The following is a 22,592-nucleotide window of genomic DNA, read 5'->3' as shown; positions in this document are numbered from 1 at the left end:
ACCATCACTGAACACTACCTGTAGTCCAGGTGAACTGCTCAAACGTGCTACGACGTCATTTAATCTCACTGCAATGCTACAGTCTGAGTTGGATAATGTCGTGAGTCCCATTTTGCAGGTGGAGACACCAAAGCAGAGAGGTATTAAAAAAACCGTGCCACTGAATGAAGATTTGACCCAAAAGTCTAGCTCCAGAGCTGTAAGGAACTCCCCTTAGTACTGTTCCTTTTCAATTTTGCAAAAACAGGCCCTGAGGAATTTGCCTGAATTTAGGCAAATTCTGGCTCCACCAATTAGAGGAATCACTTAATCTCTGAGTGCCAGTTTCTGTATCAGGAATGGTGGCTTTTCAGGAATGTTGTGAAAATCAAATGAGATCATGTATTTGCATATATTTGCAAAGTAGAAGCCATTTACCAAATATGAAATAATTTCATGTTGTCTTAATCCATCCGTGGAGTGGAGGCCTTAAAAATATCTCCTGAGAAGGGCACCCAAGTACACTCATTAACCCTCAGAGAAATTTCCACTTCTGCCTCCATTATTTATTACACAGACCTTGAAAATGTTTCTATTCCAAGTAGTTCTCCTTCCCCTTTAACTGACTTCTTTGTTCAATACCTTGAATATACTACTGAATTTAGGTTGCTTCCCACAGGTATTGCCTTGCAACTCAGAAACAAATTACTAAACATCATATTGGTTCTACGGTTAATATCCTGGTTGGAGTCGGGGTGGGGAGGGAGAAGCCCAGTTTCTCTTTTAAACTTGGGGCCTGAGCTTATTAGGCTTGTCTTTTGTTTTTGTTTTTTTTTTTTTTAATTGAGGAGGGCCTGAGTTTAGGAAACCACTAACTACTTTAACTAGCTTTTTTTTTGGAGGGGGGAATTAGGTTTAATTATTTAAATATTTATATGGTGGTACTGGGGATTGAACCCATGAGGTCATGCATGTTAAGCATGCACTCTAGCACTGAGCTACACCCTACCCCCCACCAACTAGTTCTTTATTCACTGCCTAGGTATCCACTCCATTCTATTGTGTGTGTGTATGTGGTTGGCTGGGGTGAGGGGTGGCCTTAGGCACACACCTGCTTTTTTAACACTGAATGAAGGAGCCTCTGAGAAAATCAGTCAGGAAAGCTCAGTGGAGAGCCTTCAGGAGAGGAGAGAGGGGGCATGCACATGGCTGGAATTGTGGTTTCCATAGTTCCATCCTAGCCATGGTTTGCTAGGGCTGCCAGAACTATGTACCATAGACTGAGTGGCTTCAACAACAGAAATTTATTTTATTTACTTACTTCAGAACTTTTATTAAGACCTGAGAGTTAGGTAAAATTTGCATCTTTTTAAAAAGTGGCATGCTTTTTCCCCCATGGAAATGTGAATTCTGAAATTGAAAATATTTTATAACTTACTATATTTCCTTTTTGACGTGGTAACCAGGAAACTTAGATCCAAATTTGTCAGTCTTGCTAGCAGTATAAGATTTTATGACCCTGTATATCACATATTATCTTGGATTATGGTCTTCCAATCGAATCCATATTTTCTCTAGCTCTGATTCTAGATTTGTGTTTTCTCTCTTATTAGACAATATACAGTCAGCATACAGCACCCAGTCCGTTGTGGAATGTGGTAAGGAATATAAATAAACAAAATTAATTAAGTTTTCTACAGTTCTCTAACTGGGACCAATAACAAACATCACCCAAGGATGAGTAGCCTGTGCTATGGGTCTGGTTCTTCCATTTACCTGTGAAACACTGACATATAGGAATTCAATGAGAATTAACAGTATCGCTGCTCTAGAGAACTTTAAGCTACTTCAGAAGCAGAGAATTTATTGATAAAACTACTACAACCAAGGAAGTCAGTATTCTTTTGAAACCAAGTAACAGTTCAGCTCAATGTCTTCCCCCAAGCCCTGCCTGGCTCTGCTCCCATCCCAGCCCCAGTGCTCCTGTGGCTTTATTTTCACAAGGTTTTGTTGTTGTTGTTGCCCCCCCACACCCCACCCCCTGACCATAACTCACAAATTTGTCCCTTGAGGCTTTAAATTCAGAATATCTAGTTGGCAAAGCTAAATCCAAATGATCAGAAGCAATATAATTTATTATTAGTGTTATTAGACACATTGCAGAGCCTGCTTTTGTCTCATAATGGACTACAAGAAAGTAAGGTACCGCTGTCCAAATATTTTCCATTAAGATGGCAGGAGATCAGACCGCATGAGGGCTAGTGCCACCTGAAGCTAAATTATCACTTAATATACATAGTGAGCAGCTGATGTCCAGAAGTCAGCATCAAGCTTCTTGCTAACATGATGAGCAGTGGCCATCTGTCCCCACAAAGCCCAGCAGCGTGACCTTCAGTCCCAGGCGTTGCTAGCCTAGCTCTTTCCCATGATGAAGGATGGAAAAAAAGAGCTGCTCTAATAATTTTCTGTTATTAGCAACCACAAAAACCAAAGTGCTCGTCTCTATTTTTATTACAAATTTTCTACTAAAAAAAAATAGAGGAAGAATCAACAGGAATCTGGACAGCAAGTTAAAGCTTAGAGATGTGTGATTCTATTTTCTTAAAAGGAAGATGTATGCATATAATTAATATGCCATCAAAGAGCAAAGCAGAGCACCAGAAATTCCTTCATGTTTTATTAATCTAAACTACATGAAAATATCTAGCTGGAAAAAAAGCCACAGCTCAAAATCTCAGGCCACTAAATCTCTATTGACAAATAGCAAGTCACTCTAAACTCTGTGACTACTGTTGTTGGCATAGAGAAAGTAAACAATGACAGGGGTAGGTGAGAACAAATCACTACAAAGATATAACCTTGCCAGTGAGGGGTTGGTAATCTAGATTGACTCATTAAATTCTTATGTGAATTGAATGCATTCCCCCATTTGTCTCCTGCATTCTTCTCTGTGTCTGTCATACAAGGGATCGTTAGCATCATCAGAACAAAAAAGAGGGGGAAAAAAAGTAAGCGGCTGCTTCTCAGTGGGAATCCATCATTTGACAGAGAGGAAGATAACCATGTCCAAGATCAACAAAACCAGACATTATAAGATGTTTCTTTAAGCCTGAGTGGTTCTCACAATATCAAGCAAATATGTATGCAGTGTGTTATTTTTGTAAAGAATTCCATTTTTCCATAACCTTTTGCTTAACTCTCAGGATTAAAAAAAAAAGTTTTTTATTTTTCATGTAAGTCATTTCCTAAGAACTTGGTTTAATAGATCATTTAAGGAAATAGGAAACACATAAGAGTTTTTGGTGTATCCGTTAGGATGAGTTGGAGCATGAGGAAAAAAACAATCAGCCATGGCCTAACTGTTGGTCTCACAAGAGTCTAGAAGGATGGGTGGCTTCAGCGCAGTTCCGCAGCTGGAAGATACCCTCGAGGGTCCAAACTCTTTCCATTCTTCTATTCCACCACCTCTGTGTATTGGCTTTGCATTCTCGTATTTGTCAGATCGGAGACCAAGGTTGGCTAGCAAAGCTTCAGGCATTGGTTCTCTCACTGGCATTCCAGCAAGGAGGAAAGGGCAGAGGCGTGAGTTTTGTCCTTGCTAGGCTCCCTCTTATTCAGGAAGAGAAACCCTCTCTAGTTATTCCCTTGAATCTTCCTGGTAGAACAGGGTCCCTTGTCTATCCATAGGCAAGTCACTAGTGAAAATGAAAACAGGTTTAGGCCAGTCATAATTCACTCCCCAGTGAAATCTCTGATACCTGTCTGAGGGAAGATATGGGCAAATGGCTGTTGGGAAGGTAAGGAATACAGTCTATGCCAGTGGGACGGGTCCCCACTCTCCACCATCACGTGGAATTTCCTTAGACCTAGTCAAAAACGGCCCCTGTGAAATAGCTGCACACCAGATAGGGTATTACAGTCAAAATCTGTTCCCTTTCTGTCTTTCCAGGCATTTTCCTACCATTTTGTATTCTTCTGCTGGTTATAGCTCTGTGATTTTTCTTCGGGCAGCATCTGTCTGTGACTCCTATGTTTGCCTCTGAGCCTTCACTCCTATCACCTCCCATGTTTGACTAGCTTTGCCCTTGTACATCTACTGATCCACTTCTATTCCACTAAAAATAAAAGACTCAGGTGAGTGTGCTTGTAGTTCCTCCATTCAGGTTGATATTGTTAAAGCTGGGACTTCAGTCTCTAGGATCAGAGCTGACAACAGCAAGGCGAGTTCCCTCAATAGCAACAGAGATGAAGGCAGAGGGCAGAGATCAGGACTCTGAGGGAGCTTGTTACTGGGCTGTACAGACTTGGCCACGAGTGGCCCTTGCTCATTTATCTTCCGTGACTGTCTCTTAGATGTGTTTAGTTGGGAAGAAAACAATCTTCTTTGAAAGAAGGGTTCTTAGCAGACTGTCAGTCAGCAGCTGCTGCCTTCTGCTCCTTCCCTGATGGCAGGACCCAGCTCCACACCAGGACTCCAGGACAAACCTGACCTGAGGCAGGACGAGCTCCGTCAGCTCTGTTCCACACCTGTGGCTCCTATTGCTTGTCTGATCCTAAGAGAACATTGTCAGAAAACTGGTAGTTTCAAAAAAAAAAAAGAAGAAGAAAGAAAAGAAAAGAAAGAAAGAAAAAGAAAGCCAGCCAGCCAGCCAACCATATCTGATCTGTCTGGGTGGTTTGATGGCAAAGGAAGATTCTTCCTGTGGGAAGGGCAGCGGGATCTGAAGCCAGGAGTGTTCTCTGTGAATGCTCTTGGATTATCAGCCTCACCACAACCCAAGCTGGCTTTGCTGCAACAGATCGGGGAGGGGGCTGTACTCCCACCCCAGGGCCTGAGTGTCACCACCTCCAATTTCCTTTTGCTATCCAATGTCCCAGCTAAGGCGAGGGTGAATAAGACTCTTCTAAAGAAACCAGGAAAAGGAAATAAACAGAAATGATTACCACTAGATGACTTAGCTTACTACAAATGTGGCTATTGTCTCTTGGGGTCCACTTCCAGCCTGGCTCTAGCTCACCTTCGGATATATCCAAAGCCATCTGCCACAAAATGCAAAATAGGGGCTCTCTGGAGGGCCAGAGGCTGACAGCAACACAAGACTCTAAAGAAGTGCTTCTCAGCCGAGGGTGGTTTTGCCCCCAAGGGACATTTGGCAATGTCGGGGCCATTTTGGTTTGTTACAACTAGGGTGATGCCACTGACATCTAATCAGTAGTGGCCAAGGCGCTGCTAAACATCCTGCAGTCACAAGGCGGGCCTCACAGCAGAGAATTACCTGCCCACATGCAGCGGTGCTGAGGCCGAGAGAACCTACCCTAGAGACACTGGCCCTCCTTCTCAGGAAGAACTGGGGGGCTGTGGCCTTGGCTCCCCCACATTAGCCCATCATCTACCTGGAGGCTTCTTTTTTTAAAGACCTTTTTAAAGATCTATTATTTTTAAAAATTTATTATTATATTATTTAATTATTTTATTTTGGCCAGGGCGAGGAGTGGGTAATTAGGTTTATTTGTTTTTAGAGGAGGGATTAAACCCAGGACCTCGTGCATACCAAGCATGCACTCTACCACTTGAGCTATACCCTCCCCTCACTACCTGGAGGCTTCTAAGGGAGGTAAGGGGGCACAAAGACTATATTCAATATCTTGTAGTAACCTATAATGAAAAAGAATATGAAAATGAATATATGTATGTGTATGTATGACTGAAACATTAGGCTGTACACCAGAAATTGACACATTGTAACTGACTATACTTCAATTAAAAAAAGAAAAGAAAAGAAAGTCATTGGCAAACTCTGAGGTTCATGGGAGAGGGAGGAAGGGCTTCTCCATCACCTTAAGTCTAAGTAAGAGGCAGTTTCAAGAAACCTATTCCACCAGCTTGATATGGATCTTCTGGACCTGAGGGGAAACTGGCTTTTCCAGAGTAAAAATCTAAACATAAGAGGCTGACTAGAGCTGGCAGAGCAGAGAGAAGTAGCCACACAGGGAGCAAGCTACACTTCTTTCAACAGCAGAGTAGGGCTGGCCTGGGGTTGTCTTAAAAAAAAAAAGGAAAAAGACCCTAGTGACAAGGACCCTTTGGAGGAGTAGACTTCTTACCCCAGCACAGGATGAACTGCCAGAATCTCAGGGGAAGTGGCACAGATAAGGTGGGCTGTAGGATGGGCACAATTCCCTGGGGTCTGAAGAGAGCCCACCGCTTTCTCTCCCACAGCCGGAAGTGAACACACTGGAACGAAGTTTTCATGAGTGCTTTACATAGGGATAGCCTTGAATCTGCCCATGTGTGTTCCTTTTTAACTTGGTGCTTGGTCATTAGTAATGAATTACTTGTGAAAATACCTTACAACAAGTATTAACAATCTGACAATTGAGAACCAATGTCATCTATTGACAGAGAGCTTTGACCTGTATTCAAATCCTGGCTCTGCCAATTACTAGCAGGGCCTTACCCTTGTGTTTCAGACTATTTATCTGTACAGCAGTTCTTCAGTTGTTATGTGGATTAATAAGATAAAGAATTTGGCACAGAATAAGTATTCAATACACAGCAACCTTCTATGTGTATGGATGTGGCCTAAAATGGAACCCATAGATTTGCAACACATAGAAATTTTCCCTACTTCCTCCTGGGCTCTTATTGTAGAAAAGAAAATTATGAGACTCTCTGCTCCTGTTGCCAGACTAATGTACATGCCACAGTGTGTCCCAAGGCTACATGTATCTGCTAGGATGCTTTCAATTACAAGAACAGAAAACCAAACTAAATGTACCTTGAACTATAGAACATTTACTATCCCACATAACAGGACCAAAGGTGGAACAGCTCTAGGCTCAATCAGCAAACAGATCTATGCAATCAAGAGTCTTTCTTTCCACTCTCCCCTTCCCAGTTCTGTGCTTTTGTCCTCAGGATTATCGTTTCATGTCTTAAGGTGGCTGTAGTAGCTTGGAGAATTCTATGCTTACACAATAACATAAAGAGGTAGGAAAATGAGGACATTTCCTAGTGTTTTCTTTTGAAAAGCAAAGAACTCCTTCACAGAAGATCACTACTCATAAATCTTCCTTTCACATCTAATTGGTTGGAATTGTATCACATGCTCATGTTTAACCAATCACTGACAAAGGGAAACAGGACCACCAGGAAAAGCTTGGGCCAATCAAGATTCATCCCAGGAGTAGTATATGACCACTTCCCTGAGTAAAAGGACAATGGAGAATGAGTAGACAAACAATTGTGGTTGTTACACCATTCAAAATATTTCTAGGCTAAGACACTGTGAGAGCCCCATCAATCACATCCTCCATGCTGGCTAAATAAAGTCTATTACAATGGCCACAGATAGCAATGGGGTGGGAATATGTGAGCTTGGAGTTTTTACCAGCAAACTGACCATCGGAAAAGTTAGCTTTCTTTGTCTGTTTTTGGATAGCCCTTCTCGACTTTGTCTAGTTTGGCTAGACATGTGGTGTTTTTTAAAATTTTCATTTAAGTAATGACTTAATTGCTTTTATCAAAATGATATATACTCATTACTTTTTCAAATGAGCAATATAGGATAGTACAAAGGGAAAATAAGCAACAAATCACCCCAAATCCCACTCCCCAGAACTAACCAGCGTTAACATTTGATGAGCAAAATTGAAAACGTCACTATGCATGTGAGATGGATATGGAAATGGAGAGCTAAATAGAAAGAAATAATTTAATGAAGATGGCATGCTATTTATTCTCTTAATATTAATTTAAATATTAAATTTAATTTTACTTGAATTTAAGCAGCAGGAAAAATAACTTGAAGTGACACTGAAAGTATTGTGGGATTTTAGACAAATATTTCTTGCCCACAAGATACATTGTTTCCTAAAATAGCTAAGATTTTTTAAAAAAGAGAATAAAGTGGGGGGGGGTATAGCTCAAGTGGTAGAGCACATGCTCAGTATGCACAGGGTCCTGGGTTCAATCCCCAGCACCTCCTCTAAAGTCAGTAAATAAATCTAATTACCACCCCCACCAAAAGACAAACAAAACAAAAATAAAATTAAAAGAGAATAAAGTGTTTAAGAAATTAGACTATCTTTTATTTTTTAAATACAAGTTTAATTTTAGATGGTAAGGATTGATAGATGAGATAATTAGCTTCCTCCCATTGCTATCCCCAAGTTTCGACTGGTGATATTATTTTCATTTTGTCCTAGTTTTGTGATGTTTGCACTATTCTCAGTCACCATAATTCTGGGGCCAGGTGTTTTGAACAAATCTCCCCTTCTTCCTTCAGGCCTTTTTGAAGCAAAGTGCCTGGAGGCAATGCCTCCTACCCAGACTTCATTCGCTCTTCTTGGATCCTCCAGGTGGGCAAATGGCGATCTCACTGATGTCCAGCTGCAAACTGTCATTCCTTGTCCTGAGCTTTTAAATATTATTCTTTTCTCTCAGACTAACCAGGTCCTATCTGTTCTTTGAAGGCTATTTTAAGTTCCACATCCCTAGGATGTCTTTTCTGCCCACTCCATTTCACATCTTAATTTTTACCTTTTCTCTAAAGCCCTCCTAAATTTCCTGTCTGTATCATTCATTTTATTATTCAAATATTCTACTGCTTGTTTCCTATGTCTACATATCACTTCCTCAGGGAAGTCCTAAGTTCCTTGAGGGCAGGGACCAAATCTAATGCTGCATTTTTTGTCCAAACAGGGCACTGAGCATTCAAGACACACTCAGTAGACCTTTGCTCAGTTGAACTGGCCAGCTGCAGAGTAAAACAAAAGCAACAGACTCTGGTATGAGAGACTTAAAAAAGGACAGATATATCCCTGCTTGCTAGCCACAGATAGCAAATGGCTGCCAAGCTCCCAGAAACCCTTTGGTAGAACACACAGAAGCATGTCTCTTGGCCTCTTGAATGGAGATGATCTATCACAGGAAGTCATAAGTTGATTGGATCATTTTCTATAGCACCCACCTGAAGAAATCCAGACATTTTAATGCTGAAAGTTATTGGTCAATGGAAGGATGGTATTTTTGATCTAGGAAAATCCATATTTATTCACTAATTTGACAAATATTGAACAATTACAATATTGTAATTGAACAAGTACTATGTGCTAGATTCTTACATTGCTGGACTTGATATATATAAATGCTAGCTTCTTGTGTCATTGAACACCATACATATGGTCTCTGTCCTCAAGGAGAATAAGGGAGTGAAAATGACAGACAGTAAACAAATAAAAACCATGGGGTGGGTAATTCAAAAAACAAAACAAAACTGCAAGTGCTAACAGAGGCCAGGATCTAAGGGAACCCACCTGGTCTAAGGATCCAAAAAGCCTTCCCCAAGGGAGGGCTACTAACCAAGAGCTGAAGAGGGAGTACAGTTCCCTTAATTGAATTAGAGAAAACTCCACTGAAAAGTTAGATTTAAGGAAATCTTTGCATGCAGGTGTGGAGTTAAATGTTAATGCAGACAGAAGGAATAGCTTCTTTAAATGTTCAGCAATGAATTAAGGATAAGGAAATGAAAATAACCAGAGGTGACATGTGTTGCCTTAGTATTTGTCAGAAGGCTTGAAGCTTTCATTATGAAACAGAAACTCAAGCTTCAGTATTTCCTTAGTTGAGAAAATTAATAAATCTCTCCATATATTTCAACACTAGATATCATTGGCTAGTTACAAGGCTTAAAATAGAGAGGGTCAGTTGATTATCATTCAATTCTGTACTATAACTTTCCCCCATCAAGTATCTTGAAAGCTTATTCTGTCACTGTTGATAGCATGAAAAGCCTTTATGGCTACATTTAAAAAATAATGTACATACAAAATAAGTATATTTACTTAGAAAATAAATATTCATATATTAATCCAGCTTTTTATTAAAGAAAAATTTACCTTTTATCTAAGACTTTGCATCAAGCACTTCACAGTCCACAGAAAAACAGGTATCTCTCATTATGTTAACTAAATATATTCCATCAGTATGTGTGTATGTGTATTGCTGGAGTGGGGCCCTAAATCAAGTACTATAATATGTGTTTTCTCCGCCACTGATTTCTGCGAGTGATAAAAATATCAAACTAAAGGAAAAAATAAATTCTAGAAACAAAGACCTTCTATACGTTTGTTGCAGAAATACCAACTATATGCTTTTGGAACAACACACCATTGACCAAATAAGGTCCTTCTCACCTCTGCTCTACTTGAACGTGCTTTCCATTAGCCCCAAACCATCTTGCTCCTACCCCCAGTCACTCTGCTTTAAGTGGGATCAAAGGCTCAGCTGACTGGCACAGAGTCAACTAATTGGCTTGTTAAATACGGGTTCCTTACCCCCCCTCAGAAATTCTGAGTCATTGAGTGGGGGATGAATCCATGGAATATGAATTTTGGTCACTTCCCTAAATCATTCTGAAGTGTGGGCAAATTGGGGGACCAGCCCTAAAAACCTCCTCAAATGACACTTTTCCCTTGAAGCTTTGCCTAATCCTCTCAGCTGCCATCTCTCTTCTCCCGAACCATATATATATATATATATTTGTGTAGATAGTTATACATATAAAGCAGAATCTCCGTCACATTACTCTTCCTAGTCTTAGCACGAGGCTCAGAATATTGCAATCCTTCAGACATGTTTGTGGATTGAATCAATAAATGAACAAATCAGGAAAACCAGTTCAGGTCTTGTGAAGATGAAGAGGTTAAGATGGGCGTGGTCCTTGGGCACTCAGGCGGGCTCTTCAGCAGCAGGTCCCTTTCCTGCAACCCCGGCCCTTCTTCTAGGAGCCCTGACTTCAGGCTCAGTTCTCAGGACTGTTTTCTCTCCTTTTGACCAGCAGTGGGGTTGCAATATGTAAACTTCACAATTTGCAATTATGCGCAGTATTGCAGACTTGAGATTCCAGGTCCTGAACCAGATCACATTTGAATGAAAGAGAAACACGTGTATCTGTGGGGAGAATTCTGAGTAAATTTTGATAGGGTTCTACCAATAAATTTATCTCCTGCTTTCCACAAACGCCACAATCCAGTTGTCTTTTTCTGAGGATTCCCTGCTTAAGGAGATGTGTACGAACAGTTATCTACTAACACTCTTCTGAAATCCTCACAATAATAGGAAGGCAAAAGGGACTGCAGAAAGAAAGAAGAATACAAGAGAGATGACGGTGTAAACAAGAGCGTCGCAGCATCCCTGAACTAAGTGGGGTTTCAGTGGGCGCCAGGGCAGCGTCCGCGGCACCTCTGCGGCGGCACTTCACTGCGCTGCTGTCTGTGAGAGGACTGAATAAATGGGAGGGAACGGGGCCCCTTCCAAAAACAATTTCAAAGCACCGGGAGGACGTAGCTGTTTAGGAATGCCTGCATCGCGATTCTTATTTACCACTGCAGAGCTTAAGCCTGGCTGCGTACGCGATCACAATATAAACAGGAAGGATTAGAGTGACCCCACGTCCCGAAAGACTGAAGCAGTCCGGGAAAAGCTCTGGTTACCTCGCATCCTGAGTAGCCTGCCCCTTGATGACAAATGTCCCAGATCCGGGCGTTCTTTTGTGGTTCATGGGAAAGCACGGCTAATCCGTGCAGCCCCGCGCGCACGCACATCGCCCATTCAGGCCCTCGCACAAAGCGCCGGAGCCCCGCGCCGCCCCGGCCCCCTCCGGCCCCTCGGCCCGCTTCCCCCGCGCGCCTCGGCGGCTCCACGCAGAAGGGGGCGGCCCCGGAGAGCGCAAGAGGGGAGAGCCGACTGCGTTTCCACATCCTCCGTCGCGAGGCTTAGGAAAAAAGAGGGAAAGAAAACATCGGGTGGGTCTTTTTCCTCAAAGCAGTTCTTGCTCTGTTCTCCCTGGGATTGGCCCCACTTTTTAAGCCCTCCACCCTCTGCTCCCCTCTCCTTTTCCATCCTCTTGGTTCGTTTAGCACTTCCAATGCTCCAGGCTCTATTCTCAGAGTTTTACAGAAAGTGAACTAGTCGTCCTAAGAACTCTACGAGGTCGGTCTATTTTACAGATGAGGAAACCGAGGCACAAACTAACTCTGGAGGCACTGGACGCGAAATCGGGTTTCTTGAGCGCATGTCGCTCACCACTAAGCTGCACGTTGCTGCGGCTGTCACTGGCACAGAACTTGTCTGTAACCTGCACGGGAGTCACCTTGACATAAACACATCTATGTTTCCATATCAACTGCCTCATTTGGAGAGAGTGAGGAGTTCACATGCCAGTCAAGTGGAGAAGATGAGGTGGAAGAGGCAGGAGAGATGGCTCTCAATTGTTCACTAGCAACGCCTGGCGCAGATGGAAGTTCCTTGCTTCTGAAAGGGCACAGGTTCAGTGAGAACCTCCCCATCCACCAGCCCCCGTTTCCCTGTTAAAGTCTCCACTTCTGAGAAAGGGGCTTAAAAACCAAGCTGCAAAGACAGGAGCCCTCTGTCCCAGACATTTTCAGTTACGTGGATGAACAGAGGGTGCTTTACAGAGGTTTCTTAGTTGTCGACAAGTGATCTCCTTGGCATCTTGGAAAATGCCCGAAATAGTAAGCTATGTTCCTGGGAATAATTTGATAACTCAGAAAACAAACAGGCAGTGAACAAAATACAGAAAGTCCAGGCAGATTTGTTAAGATTTGAGGGTATATGTATCAGGAAACTGTACTGAGTAGGTGGGTGGGGGGGAGGAGAGTTTCACCTTCATTAGTGATTAAAGAAATGAAATGACACAGCAAAGAGATGCTGAATTTTAATCTGCCCGTCCTTCCAAAAAATACCTAATGAAGTAGAGTATGCCACCTTACACACCGCTGGTGGAAGTGCAAATTGGAGCAAACATTTGAGAAATGATGTGGAAACACTTATCAAAAGACTTAAAAGGTGTATATTTTTGACTCAGCAGGTCTATTTATGAAGTTTTATCCTAAGGTAATAAATTTAAATATGCCAAATAATTTGGATAGAAGAAGAGTCAATACAGCACTCTCCATAATACCAAGAGTGGAAACAGCTGTATATGTCCCTCAGTAGGATTCTGTTTAAATAAGTTATAGAAATCCTTGCAAAGGAAAACTGCTTACAACGTATTGATAACAGAAGACAAGCAGATGTTAAAAGAATGTGCCTATCCCAATACTTTTTTTTGAAAGAAGAAAGTCTATAGAAATATGTCAGGAAGGGCGTGCAAAATGTTTGCTCAATGATTGTGAGTTTTATTTTCTGCTTCCTGTTTTCATGTATTTTCTAATTATCTTCAACTAATTTGCATTATGAGTAATTAAGAAAAACAAAATGTTTATTTTTTAGAAGAAACCAATTTCTCTGTTTCGTCCATAATGATTAAATAAGAGCAGCCTTTGAGTCCAACGTGGGACAGTCCTCCACTTGGCAAGCACATTCCTCAGGCTTTATGACTTTCATCATGGGACATAAATCTTGCCACACGGTGTCTGGTACCCAAGCATAAGAATGTCCTTCAATCAGCAACAGAGTACATATGCAGGGCTTAGGCTGTCATCAGGGAACTTAACTGGTAAGGGTTGATATCTGACGCTTGGCAAATCCCATCCAAGAGCAGTGAAATTGAAAGAAGGCAGTCTAAGGGGCTGCTGCCCACTGCTCCTGTGTAGGTATTAGGACAGCACCACTCCACACCAGTAAGACCATTAGCTTTGCACACAGACCTCATCAAATCAGTGTTCCACAGAAATGCCTTCGCTGAGTTATGTTATCATGTTCTACCCTAGGCTTCTATCTGGGTTTAAAATGAAATGGTCACATGACGAATCCCTTTCCTATAAATCCTTTGCTGCAGATATTTATGTCTCATAATAGCTCTGTGTATTGATTACCTCGTGATAAAAATCCCTTCAGAGTAATAGTGTTTAAACTGGCTCTCAGGAGCTACTGGGGGTGCTGAGGGACCAAACCCCTCTTCCACTAGGGGACTCTGCTTTTGCTTGTTCTGCCACAGATACCAAATATAAGGCAGTCCCCGTCCCCCAAAATTAACTCTCAAAAAAGAGGAATTCCCCTCATATGTAAGCCCTTAAAAACTTTCTCATATTACCAGCTAACTGAACCAATTATTTTTACCCACGAAATATTAATTTAAAAAGGATGTGAAGTACGACCTCACAACTGAAAGTCTCTGGATGCCAAAGAAATAAACCTTTTAAAGATCATTTTTTTAAAAGCAATAAAATAAGTGATTATGTTGGAAGATCACAAATACATATTGCATTTGTTTCCTAGGACTGTCTTAACAAAATATCACAAACTGGGTGACTTACAGCAACAGAAATGTATTGTCTCACTATTCTGGACGCTAGAAATCTGAAACTAAGGTGTTGACAGGACCATGCTCCTCCTGAAACCTGTAGAGGGGAAATACCTCCTTGCCTTTTGTAGCTTCTGGTGTTTGTTGGCAATTCTTGGCTTTCCTTGGCTTATACTTGCAAGACCCACATCTCTGCCTCCATCACCACACGGCCATATTTCCCCTGTGTATCTCCCCACTGTTCTTCGATATTGGATTAAAGGCACATAGTATTCGGGTATGACCTCATCTTAACTAATTAGATCAACAAGGACCCTTTTCCGAATAAAGTCACATTCCAAGAGATTAAGAGTTAGGACTTCAACATATCTTTCGCGAGGACACAGTTCAACCATAACATACACCTACAGAACAAAGTTTTAAAAACCAACTGTCTGGTTTTGGGTAAATGATATTCATGAATTGTGGCAAAGTTCTAATGATTGCATCATGCGTAGATGCAAAATCTGCTGTATCCCAAATAAATTAAATAAAAAGATAATATTCTCTAAAAACATGTTGTAGGTGATTCAAAAAGCCATTCTCTTTGGTGATGACACCATATGATAGTTAATTTTTTCTGTCAACTTGATGGGTCACAGGATACCCAGATTAAATGTTAATTCTGGGTATGTCTATAAGGATGTTTCAGATGAGATAGCATTTGAATTGGTAGGCTCAGTAAAGTAGACTGTCCTCTCCAATGTGAGTGGGCAATACCCAATCTATTGAGGGCTGAAGTAGAACAAAAGGTGGAGGAAGGAGGAATTTGCCATTTTTTTCCTGCCTCACTGATTGAGCTGGGACATCTCATCTTTTCCTGACCTCAAACTGAGATTTACTCTATGGGTTCCCCTGGTTTTCAGGCATTCAGACTTAGACTGAATTATAGCACCTGCTTTCCTGGGTCTCCAGCCTGCAGATAGCAGATCATAGGACTTCTCAGCCTCCATAATTGCACAAGCCAATTCCTTGTAATATCTCTCCCTCTCTATCTCTCTCCATATATATACATATCAAAACCACATTGAGATATCACTTCACATCTGTTAGAATGACTATTTTCAAAAAGACAAGAAATGACAAGTGTTGGTGAGGACGTGGATAAAAAGCAACCCTTGTGGTTGATGGGAATGTAAATTAGAGCAGCCATTATGGACAACAGTATGGAGGTTCCTCAAAAAATTAAAGATAGAACTATCATATGATCCAGCAGTTCCACTTCTGGTTATTTATCCAAAGAAAATGAAAACACTAACTCAAAAAGATATATGCACCCTTATGTCCATTGCAGCATTATGTACAATAGCCAAGATAGGGAAACAACCTTAATGTCCATCAGTGGATGAATAGATAGAGAAAATGTGAATAAAATCTTGCCATTTGTGATAATATGGATATACTTTGAGGACATTATGCTAAGTGAAGTAAGTCAGACAGAGAAAGACAAATATCATATGATCTCAGTAAAATATACGTGGGATCTAACAAACAAACGCACAAACCAAGCTCATAAAAACAAGAACAGATTGATGGCTGTTAGAGATGAGAAGTGGGAGGTGGGCCAAATGGGTGAAGAGAATCAAAAGCTACAAACTCCCAGTCATAAAATAAGTCATGGGGACATAAATGTACAACACAGTGACTATAGTTAGTAATACTATATTGCATATTTGAAAGTTGCCATGAAAGTAAATCTTAAAAGTTCTTATCACAAGAAAAAAGTTCTATAACTATATATGGTCACAGATGTTAACAAGACTTAATGTGGTGATCATTTTACAATCTGTACAAATATCGAATCATTATGTTATATACCTGAAACTAATATAATATGTCAATCATATCTCAATAAAAGAAACTACAAAAAAACTGTCTTCAATTCTGTTTAGAAGTGGATAAATTAATTCACAAGGCGTAATAAGAGGTAAGTAATAAGAGATTATGAAAAGAAAGGACAATTGAATGAGGGATTATTGGTATGCAATACTTAGCATCCCCAAACTGTTAATCTTTAGGAATCAATGATATGGCTAAGAATCAATCATGGCCAACCTGCACAGAAATGGACTAGAATAGAAAAAAAGAAGAAAAGAGTGTGTTTCTACTCAATCCATTAAAACAAACTCCCAAGCCATGATTATGGACACAGGGATTGAGCAATCCCCAGGATTGTTGGCCTCACTGTTCTGGGTCCCAGAGTCCATGGTCTGTCCATATGATGACTCACTGGGTGAACTAATAGTTTTTTCTCATCTTCTTCCCTATCCTTTATCACAAACCTACTCTTTCACTATTCTCCTTGACAGAAAATGGCACACCATCTTGGTTAGTCAAACACACAAATCAATCTTGGCTCCTCCATCTGCATCATTCCTATCAAATTAATCTCCAAGACCTGGCAATTCTACCTCATCAGTATCTTTTAAATCTACATGTTTGTTTCCATAAACACTACTATGGCCCTCGTATTAAAAATAAAGAGTAGCGTTTATTGAGCACTTAATTTATCTCAGGCACAATTTAAACTCTATTTGTATTGACTGTTTTAATTCTGACTACAGCTCTCCATGGTAGGTACAATTACTACCCTGATTTTACAGATGAGGAAATGGAGGCACATAGATATTAAGTTACATACTCAAGGTCACACAGTAAAAAAGTGAGAGCCTGAATTCAAACCACAGAAGACTGTCTTCTGAGACTTAATGACAGTCCTATGCCGCCCAGCGAGCCTACTGCTCTTCCCTAAAGTTTGCTTCCTCTATGACAGCTGAGAGAGAGCTGATTTTATTCCTCACACCTCTTTACCCTTTTTCTCCCTTGTTACTCTCAGGTGATCACCTTGTCTTCTTCAAGAAAATAGAAGCCACAGAATCCACAAACCAGCATTCATCAGTAAGTACCCAGCTTTGCTATCTCCCTGGTTATAATGGAAGAAGTGTCCATTGACCCACAGGGAGTCCATGGAGAGATTCAGGAGTTCTGTGAACTTTTTCTTCTTTTTTTAGTTTTTACTTTATTTTATTTTTGAGGGGGAGTTAATTAAGTTTACTTATTTATTTATTTATATTTAGAGGAAGTACTGGGGATTGAACCCAGGACCTCATGCATGCTAAGCATGCGCTCTACCATATGAATTACATCCTCCCAAGAGTTTTGTGAACTTAAATGGGAAAAATATTAAATATCTATTTTCAAGGAATTTTGTGAACTTAAATGGGAAAAAATGTTAAATCTCTGTTTTCATTAATTGAACAAGTCACAGAAATATTAGCAAGACTTTTTATCTTTATCACCAGTAGAAATCAGAAATGTTTTGATTATCTCCAAATAGCATTGATGCTTCATCATGACTTAAAAATTATACTAGTTATTAAATCCACTGCTAGATCTCATAACATAATACATTAATAAACATTCACATTATTTTATAAAAAACTTCTTTTTTTTCCTTTTTACTATTTTTACTATCAACCCCTTCCCGCAAACTCCAGATTCATAGCCAACTGCCTCCTGTCATCTCTAGTTGAGTGTTTAACAAATAACTCAGGGGGGAGCGCCATGCTTAGTATGCATGAGGTCATGGGTTTGATCCTCAGTACATCTATTAATTTAAAATATAGTAACAAGTAAATAAATAAACTTAATGACCCCCCCCAAAAAACCCCAAAAATAAATTTTAGAAAAGAATGCTGAAAAAAAAACAATAAAAAAACAAATAACTCAAGTATATCCAAAACAGAGCTTTTGATTCTCCTGCCCAAACCCGATGCTCCCTTGGTCATCCACATCTCAGTAGGAGGCTCTGACTTGCACTCAGTTGCTTACACTAAAACCTAGGAGCCCCCTTCATTCCTCCCTTTCAGTCCTCATTACCAATTTCAGTAAGTTATGTACCTGCCAACGCTTTAGTTCCCCCTCAAGCTCCCCCTACCCCCCAGCATCCTGCCCTCCCCTAACACTACACTCAGCCTCATAGGTCTTCTTTCTGTCCCCAAACACTCCAGGTTGGCTCTCCTTTTGGGATCTTTGCTCTCATTGCTGCCTCCATTGGTATGTCCGGATTCTCACATGGCTTTACTTCCATATCCTTCAGGTCTCAGCTCCAATGTCATCAGTAGCATATTTTACAACCTGTAACTTGTGCTTCCATGTGTCTTGCTTATTCCTTTTTTAAAAAAATTTTTAGAACATTTATTTTTTGTACAATTGTATTTATTTATTTATTTATTGAGGGAGGGAGGCAATTAGGTTTATTTACTTATTTTTAGATGGAGGTACTGGGGATTGAACCCAGGACTTCATGCATGCTAAGCACTCATCTGACCACTGAGCTATACCCTTCCCCCGTATACCCTAACATACCCTATTTCTTGTCTGTCTCTGCTCTAGATCAAGATCCACGAGGGCAAGGATCTTGTCTGTCCTGTCCACTGTTGTATACCCAGAGCCTGGATGTGGACACATAATAAATCAATAACAATGTATTGAATTAATAAATGTTCAATCAATGAATTACTATGTAGCCATTTTGAAGAGTCATTAAAATAGTGCAAGTTCACCCCTTGGCACGATCCCCACACACGAGCTCCATCACTTTTCCCCACTGAATCCTCACTTCCTCACTGTAACACCACCGTGGGGGTGACTTAAGGGGCCCTGACAAATGCCTTCTCCTGATGATACAAACATAAAGCTGGAATTCAATTTAAATCACAGAAAAGGACACTGTGTGCACAGATAAGCATCCCTTGGGCAAAAGTAAACTAAATGCAGGATGAATATATCAGAATAAACGCAGGCCAGAAAGAGTATGGATGTTGGAGGGAGGTTGTCCTGCATTCAAGTCCCTGTTCTTTTCCTTCTCAGATTTGCTTGTTGGCAATTTCTCCAAGGTCTCTGAGCCTCAGTGTCCTTAGCTGCACCCAAGGACAACAATACCTATGTTGCAGGTTGTGATAGCCTAGTGATGTAACAGATTAAGAGTATTTACACATAGCAGATCCTTCAATAGTATCATTTTCATTGGCCACTATGGCAAGTCCCCTTAAAAAAGCCAGCAGTTAGAGTTACAAGTAACCTGACAGAGCTCCTGTTTTGTCTCATTTTTGAGATTTAATATCAAACATAATAAAGTTTTTTGGTTTTTGTGTTCAATCCACATACTTCACAGAATAGGCTGCTGCAAACAAGATTTTACCAAATATTTCTTTATGTTACAAAAAGCTTTTTTCTTTCTTGCCAGCATTGCATTTGAATGAATCCTTTTCCCAGTAATTCATGTCTGTATTCAGCTTAGAGTCCCACTGTTTGTTAGGGATAATTTTCAAATCTTTTGACACAGGGTGACATGCAGTTCCCATTGATAAATAGCAGCCTCGATGCTTTTACTGCCTGTGTACTATTTTGGCAGATCACCACCCTGAAGAAGTTTTTGTGTTTAAGAAAAATAATTTGTCTAACAGGAGAGAGTATTTTCAAGCCACACTTCTAAAAAATGTCAAATAACAAGAATAAAGGGGAAAAAATGAGCTTCAGAGTAAAAGAGATAGCAGCTGAATAAAAGAAACCTCAAAATAAAAAGAATAGAAAAGATCAAGAGAAAACAGAAAAAAGAACAGGAATCTAAACATGTATTAGAAGTAGGAAATGAAAGTGTAACTTCATTCTTATCCAGTTGTGAGAGTTTTAAATGACATGACAGTGTTCGTGAAACAGGAAAAGAGATATTTCAAACTAGTGTCTTCACCCTTTGAAAAACTGTCTCTTTCTGAAAAATTTCAGGATAACAAGAACCAATGGCTAGAGTTAATACACAGATACAAGACCTTCACTGCAGGTGATTTTCCATTTGTAATTTTGATAAAAATTATAACTTCAAATAAATGAAGATAAGAAATTAAGTTATAGTCGAACCCCTAGCTGTACCAAAATGGTAATTTAGGAGATTCTGTTTAGTGAAATAATTTTATTAGTGCTCAAAGGTAAAATCTGTAAGCCCCACCACAATTATTCATTCACAATTTTGACCTGCAGCCTTTGTTTTGTTTGTCTGCTTATTTTCATGATAATTGGATTTTTTTTTAAAAAGAATCCAAAACAGTTGTTGACTTAAGAAGGCAGTTTCTTATTGACCAAAGCCCCCAAGACCCATTTCTTATTTAAACGGAAACTCTTTCCCCAAGAATTTATTTCTTAGCAACTTTTCTCAGTTTACGTAAATCTATCCTTAAGCTTCTTTTTTAAGATCTCTTGCCATTCCACTCCTTAATGTTGGTTTATTAATGCTACTCCTCATTGCAGCTCCTTGTCTTAAAAAATGTATCATCTTTCCTACCAAAAACACCTTCACAAGGGCTACAAACTAGGACTTTCATCCAAGCAACCCACTCCTGCAGCTATTTAAATCTACATGCACTGAGTTTTGCTTATACATACTAAAGTTTTTACTAATGAAGCTCTTTGGTTTTGCAGCTCGTTGTGGAAAGGAGGTTAATTTGGGTGAAGACTTAGGAACCCTCTAAGAATGTTATCCTTAACTATCCTTCCAGGGTAGTTAACACTTCAGTTATTTTGTCTAAAGTCAAGACATTCTTAGAACTTCTGAAACATTTTGGCAGAATTACTTAGGTGACTAATAATTATGCATAATGTATGACTGTTATACATACTGTAGCATTAAATAATACAGAAAAAAACAAAAGCCATGTCAAACCATAAAGCAATCAGTTGCAATGAAATTTGGAATTTTCAGAAAAGTGTCAAAGGATGCTGGCTTCAAGTGAAAGATTATCATATTAATTCTATCTCTATGTCTGTTATGGTTCTCATGATGAAATCGTCCAAGAGACTAATATTATTGGTCCAAGCTGATTTTTATCATAAACTGTACAAAGCACATTGGTTCTATTATCTATTAGACATGACACAAGTTCTTGATAATAAAGACACACGTATAATGAGAGAGACAATCACAGCAGCTGGAACACTAAGGATCCCAAGTCAGGCACTCAGTTCTTTGGGGGGGGGGAATATTTTAAGAATCATAAATGGAGGCATTTATAAACAGGAGAGGAAAACATGAATTTTGATTGTTTAGGACCATACTAGCTAGTTGCAAGAGCTTATAATAATTGCTCACAACCTGTAACAAATTTCTTGAGAGCCCTTATACCTAAAAATGCCATATCTGTATATATGTGTTGCTTAATATTAAGTTGAAATTAAAAATTAAGTTATTCTGATGTATTCTCTATTTAAGATTTTTTTTTAAAAAAAAATAGGTATCTGGAAACCTCATTTAATGCTCTGAACACAGAAAGAAATTAAAATTTACTGGTCTAAAGCTGGCCTGCCTCCTTATAGCTCAATCACATTCTCAGTAATTGAAATTATATAAAATAAATTGGGTCATTTTCTTCAGAGTTTGAGTAGTGTATGTTATAGTCCAGACCTTCACTCATGACTTTTGCCTTCTTTCTCCTGCCCTCATTTATTGGTTTTAAATGCATTAAGAGAGGCTAACATACCTTATACATCTACTGTGTTCTAGAGGTGACATGATAAGCACTTTATATATATTCTTTCACCTGCTACAGTTTCCATTTTATACATAAGAAGCTTGAGGCTCCTAGAGAAGCCTCACTTGCCCAAGATCACCCAGGTTCTAAGGGTGGACTTGGATTTGAGTCTCTGGTGAGGCAGTCAAGATTCTTAGCTATAAAAATAAAAACTGACTAGCTGGTTTTTGCAAAAAGAAATTTTATTAAAAGGAAAATAGGCTATGTACAGAATTTCTAGGAGGGCTACAAAAACAGCCACAGAAAAACAGCCTGGAGTGAAGGAAGTTATGCAGGCAGAATCACAGCCCAAATCATGCCCCAAAACTCATCTGGCTGATTCCTCTGTGCAGTCACGTTAGACACAAGTCACTTGCAGCCCCAACAGTGCCAGCACCAGGCACCATACACTGATGTCAGCCCCACTGTTCTTGGAGCCCTGGAAACTGGGTGTCACAGCTACCACTGCTACCACCAGAAAGAATCTGCTTTTTTGGATCCCCAAATCCCAATCAGAAGTCTGAGGCAGGTGAGCCCAATTAACTGAATCTAGGTCGTGTGCCTGGGCCCCAAGAGCAGAGAAGGCTGAGAAACGAGTAGTCTGGCCCTTTTAGCTTCAATAATGGGAGGTGGGCTCTAACTTGTACCAAGACTCCTATGGTGAGAAATTTCCTCCAAAGAGGAAAAAGATCATTTCCTTTTGTTCATCACCATGTCTCAAGAATTTAGCACAATATGGACA

At 40.0% G+C, this 22,592-nt stretch overlaps 1 protein-coding gene across 8 annotated transcripts in view; it reads right to left on the bottom strand.

Annotated features, from left to right (window-relative positions):
• LOC140688747 (uncharacterized) overlaps window positions 1-22,592 on the bottom strand; it is a 116,158-nt gene that overhangs the window by 53,786 nt on the left and 39,780 nt on the right. The window contains exon 4 of one of the 8 annotated variants that reach the window (XM_072948605.1): window positions 3,466-3,674. The exons of the other annotated variants lie outside the window; for them this stretch is intronic. Coding sequence (XP_072804706.1) covers window positions 3,617-3,674 — 58 coding nt within the window. The 3' untranslated portion in view covers window positions 3,466-3,616. Of the gene's footprint in view, window positions 1-3,465; window positions 3,675-22,592 lie in introns of those variants that run through there. 8 annotated transcript variants of the gene reach the window in all.

The sequence above is a fragment of the Vicugna pacos genome, chromosome 23 (genome assembly GCF_048564905.1).
Source record: "Vicugna pacos chromosome 23, VicPac4, whole genome shotgun sequence".
Lineage (NCBI taxonomy): Eukaryota > Metazoa > Chordata > Mammalia > Artiodactyla > Camelidae > Vicugna > Vicugna pacos.
This window is presented reverse-complemented; position numbering and strand designations above follow the sequence as displayed.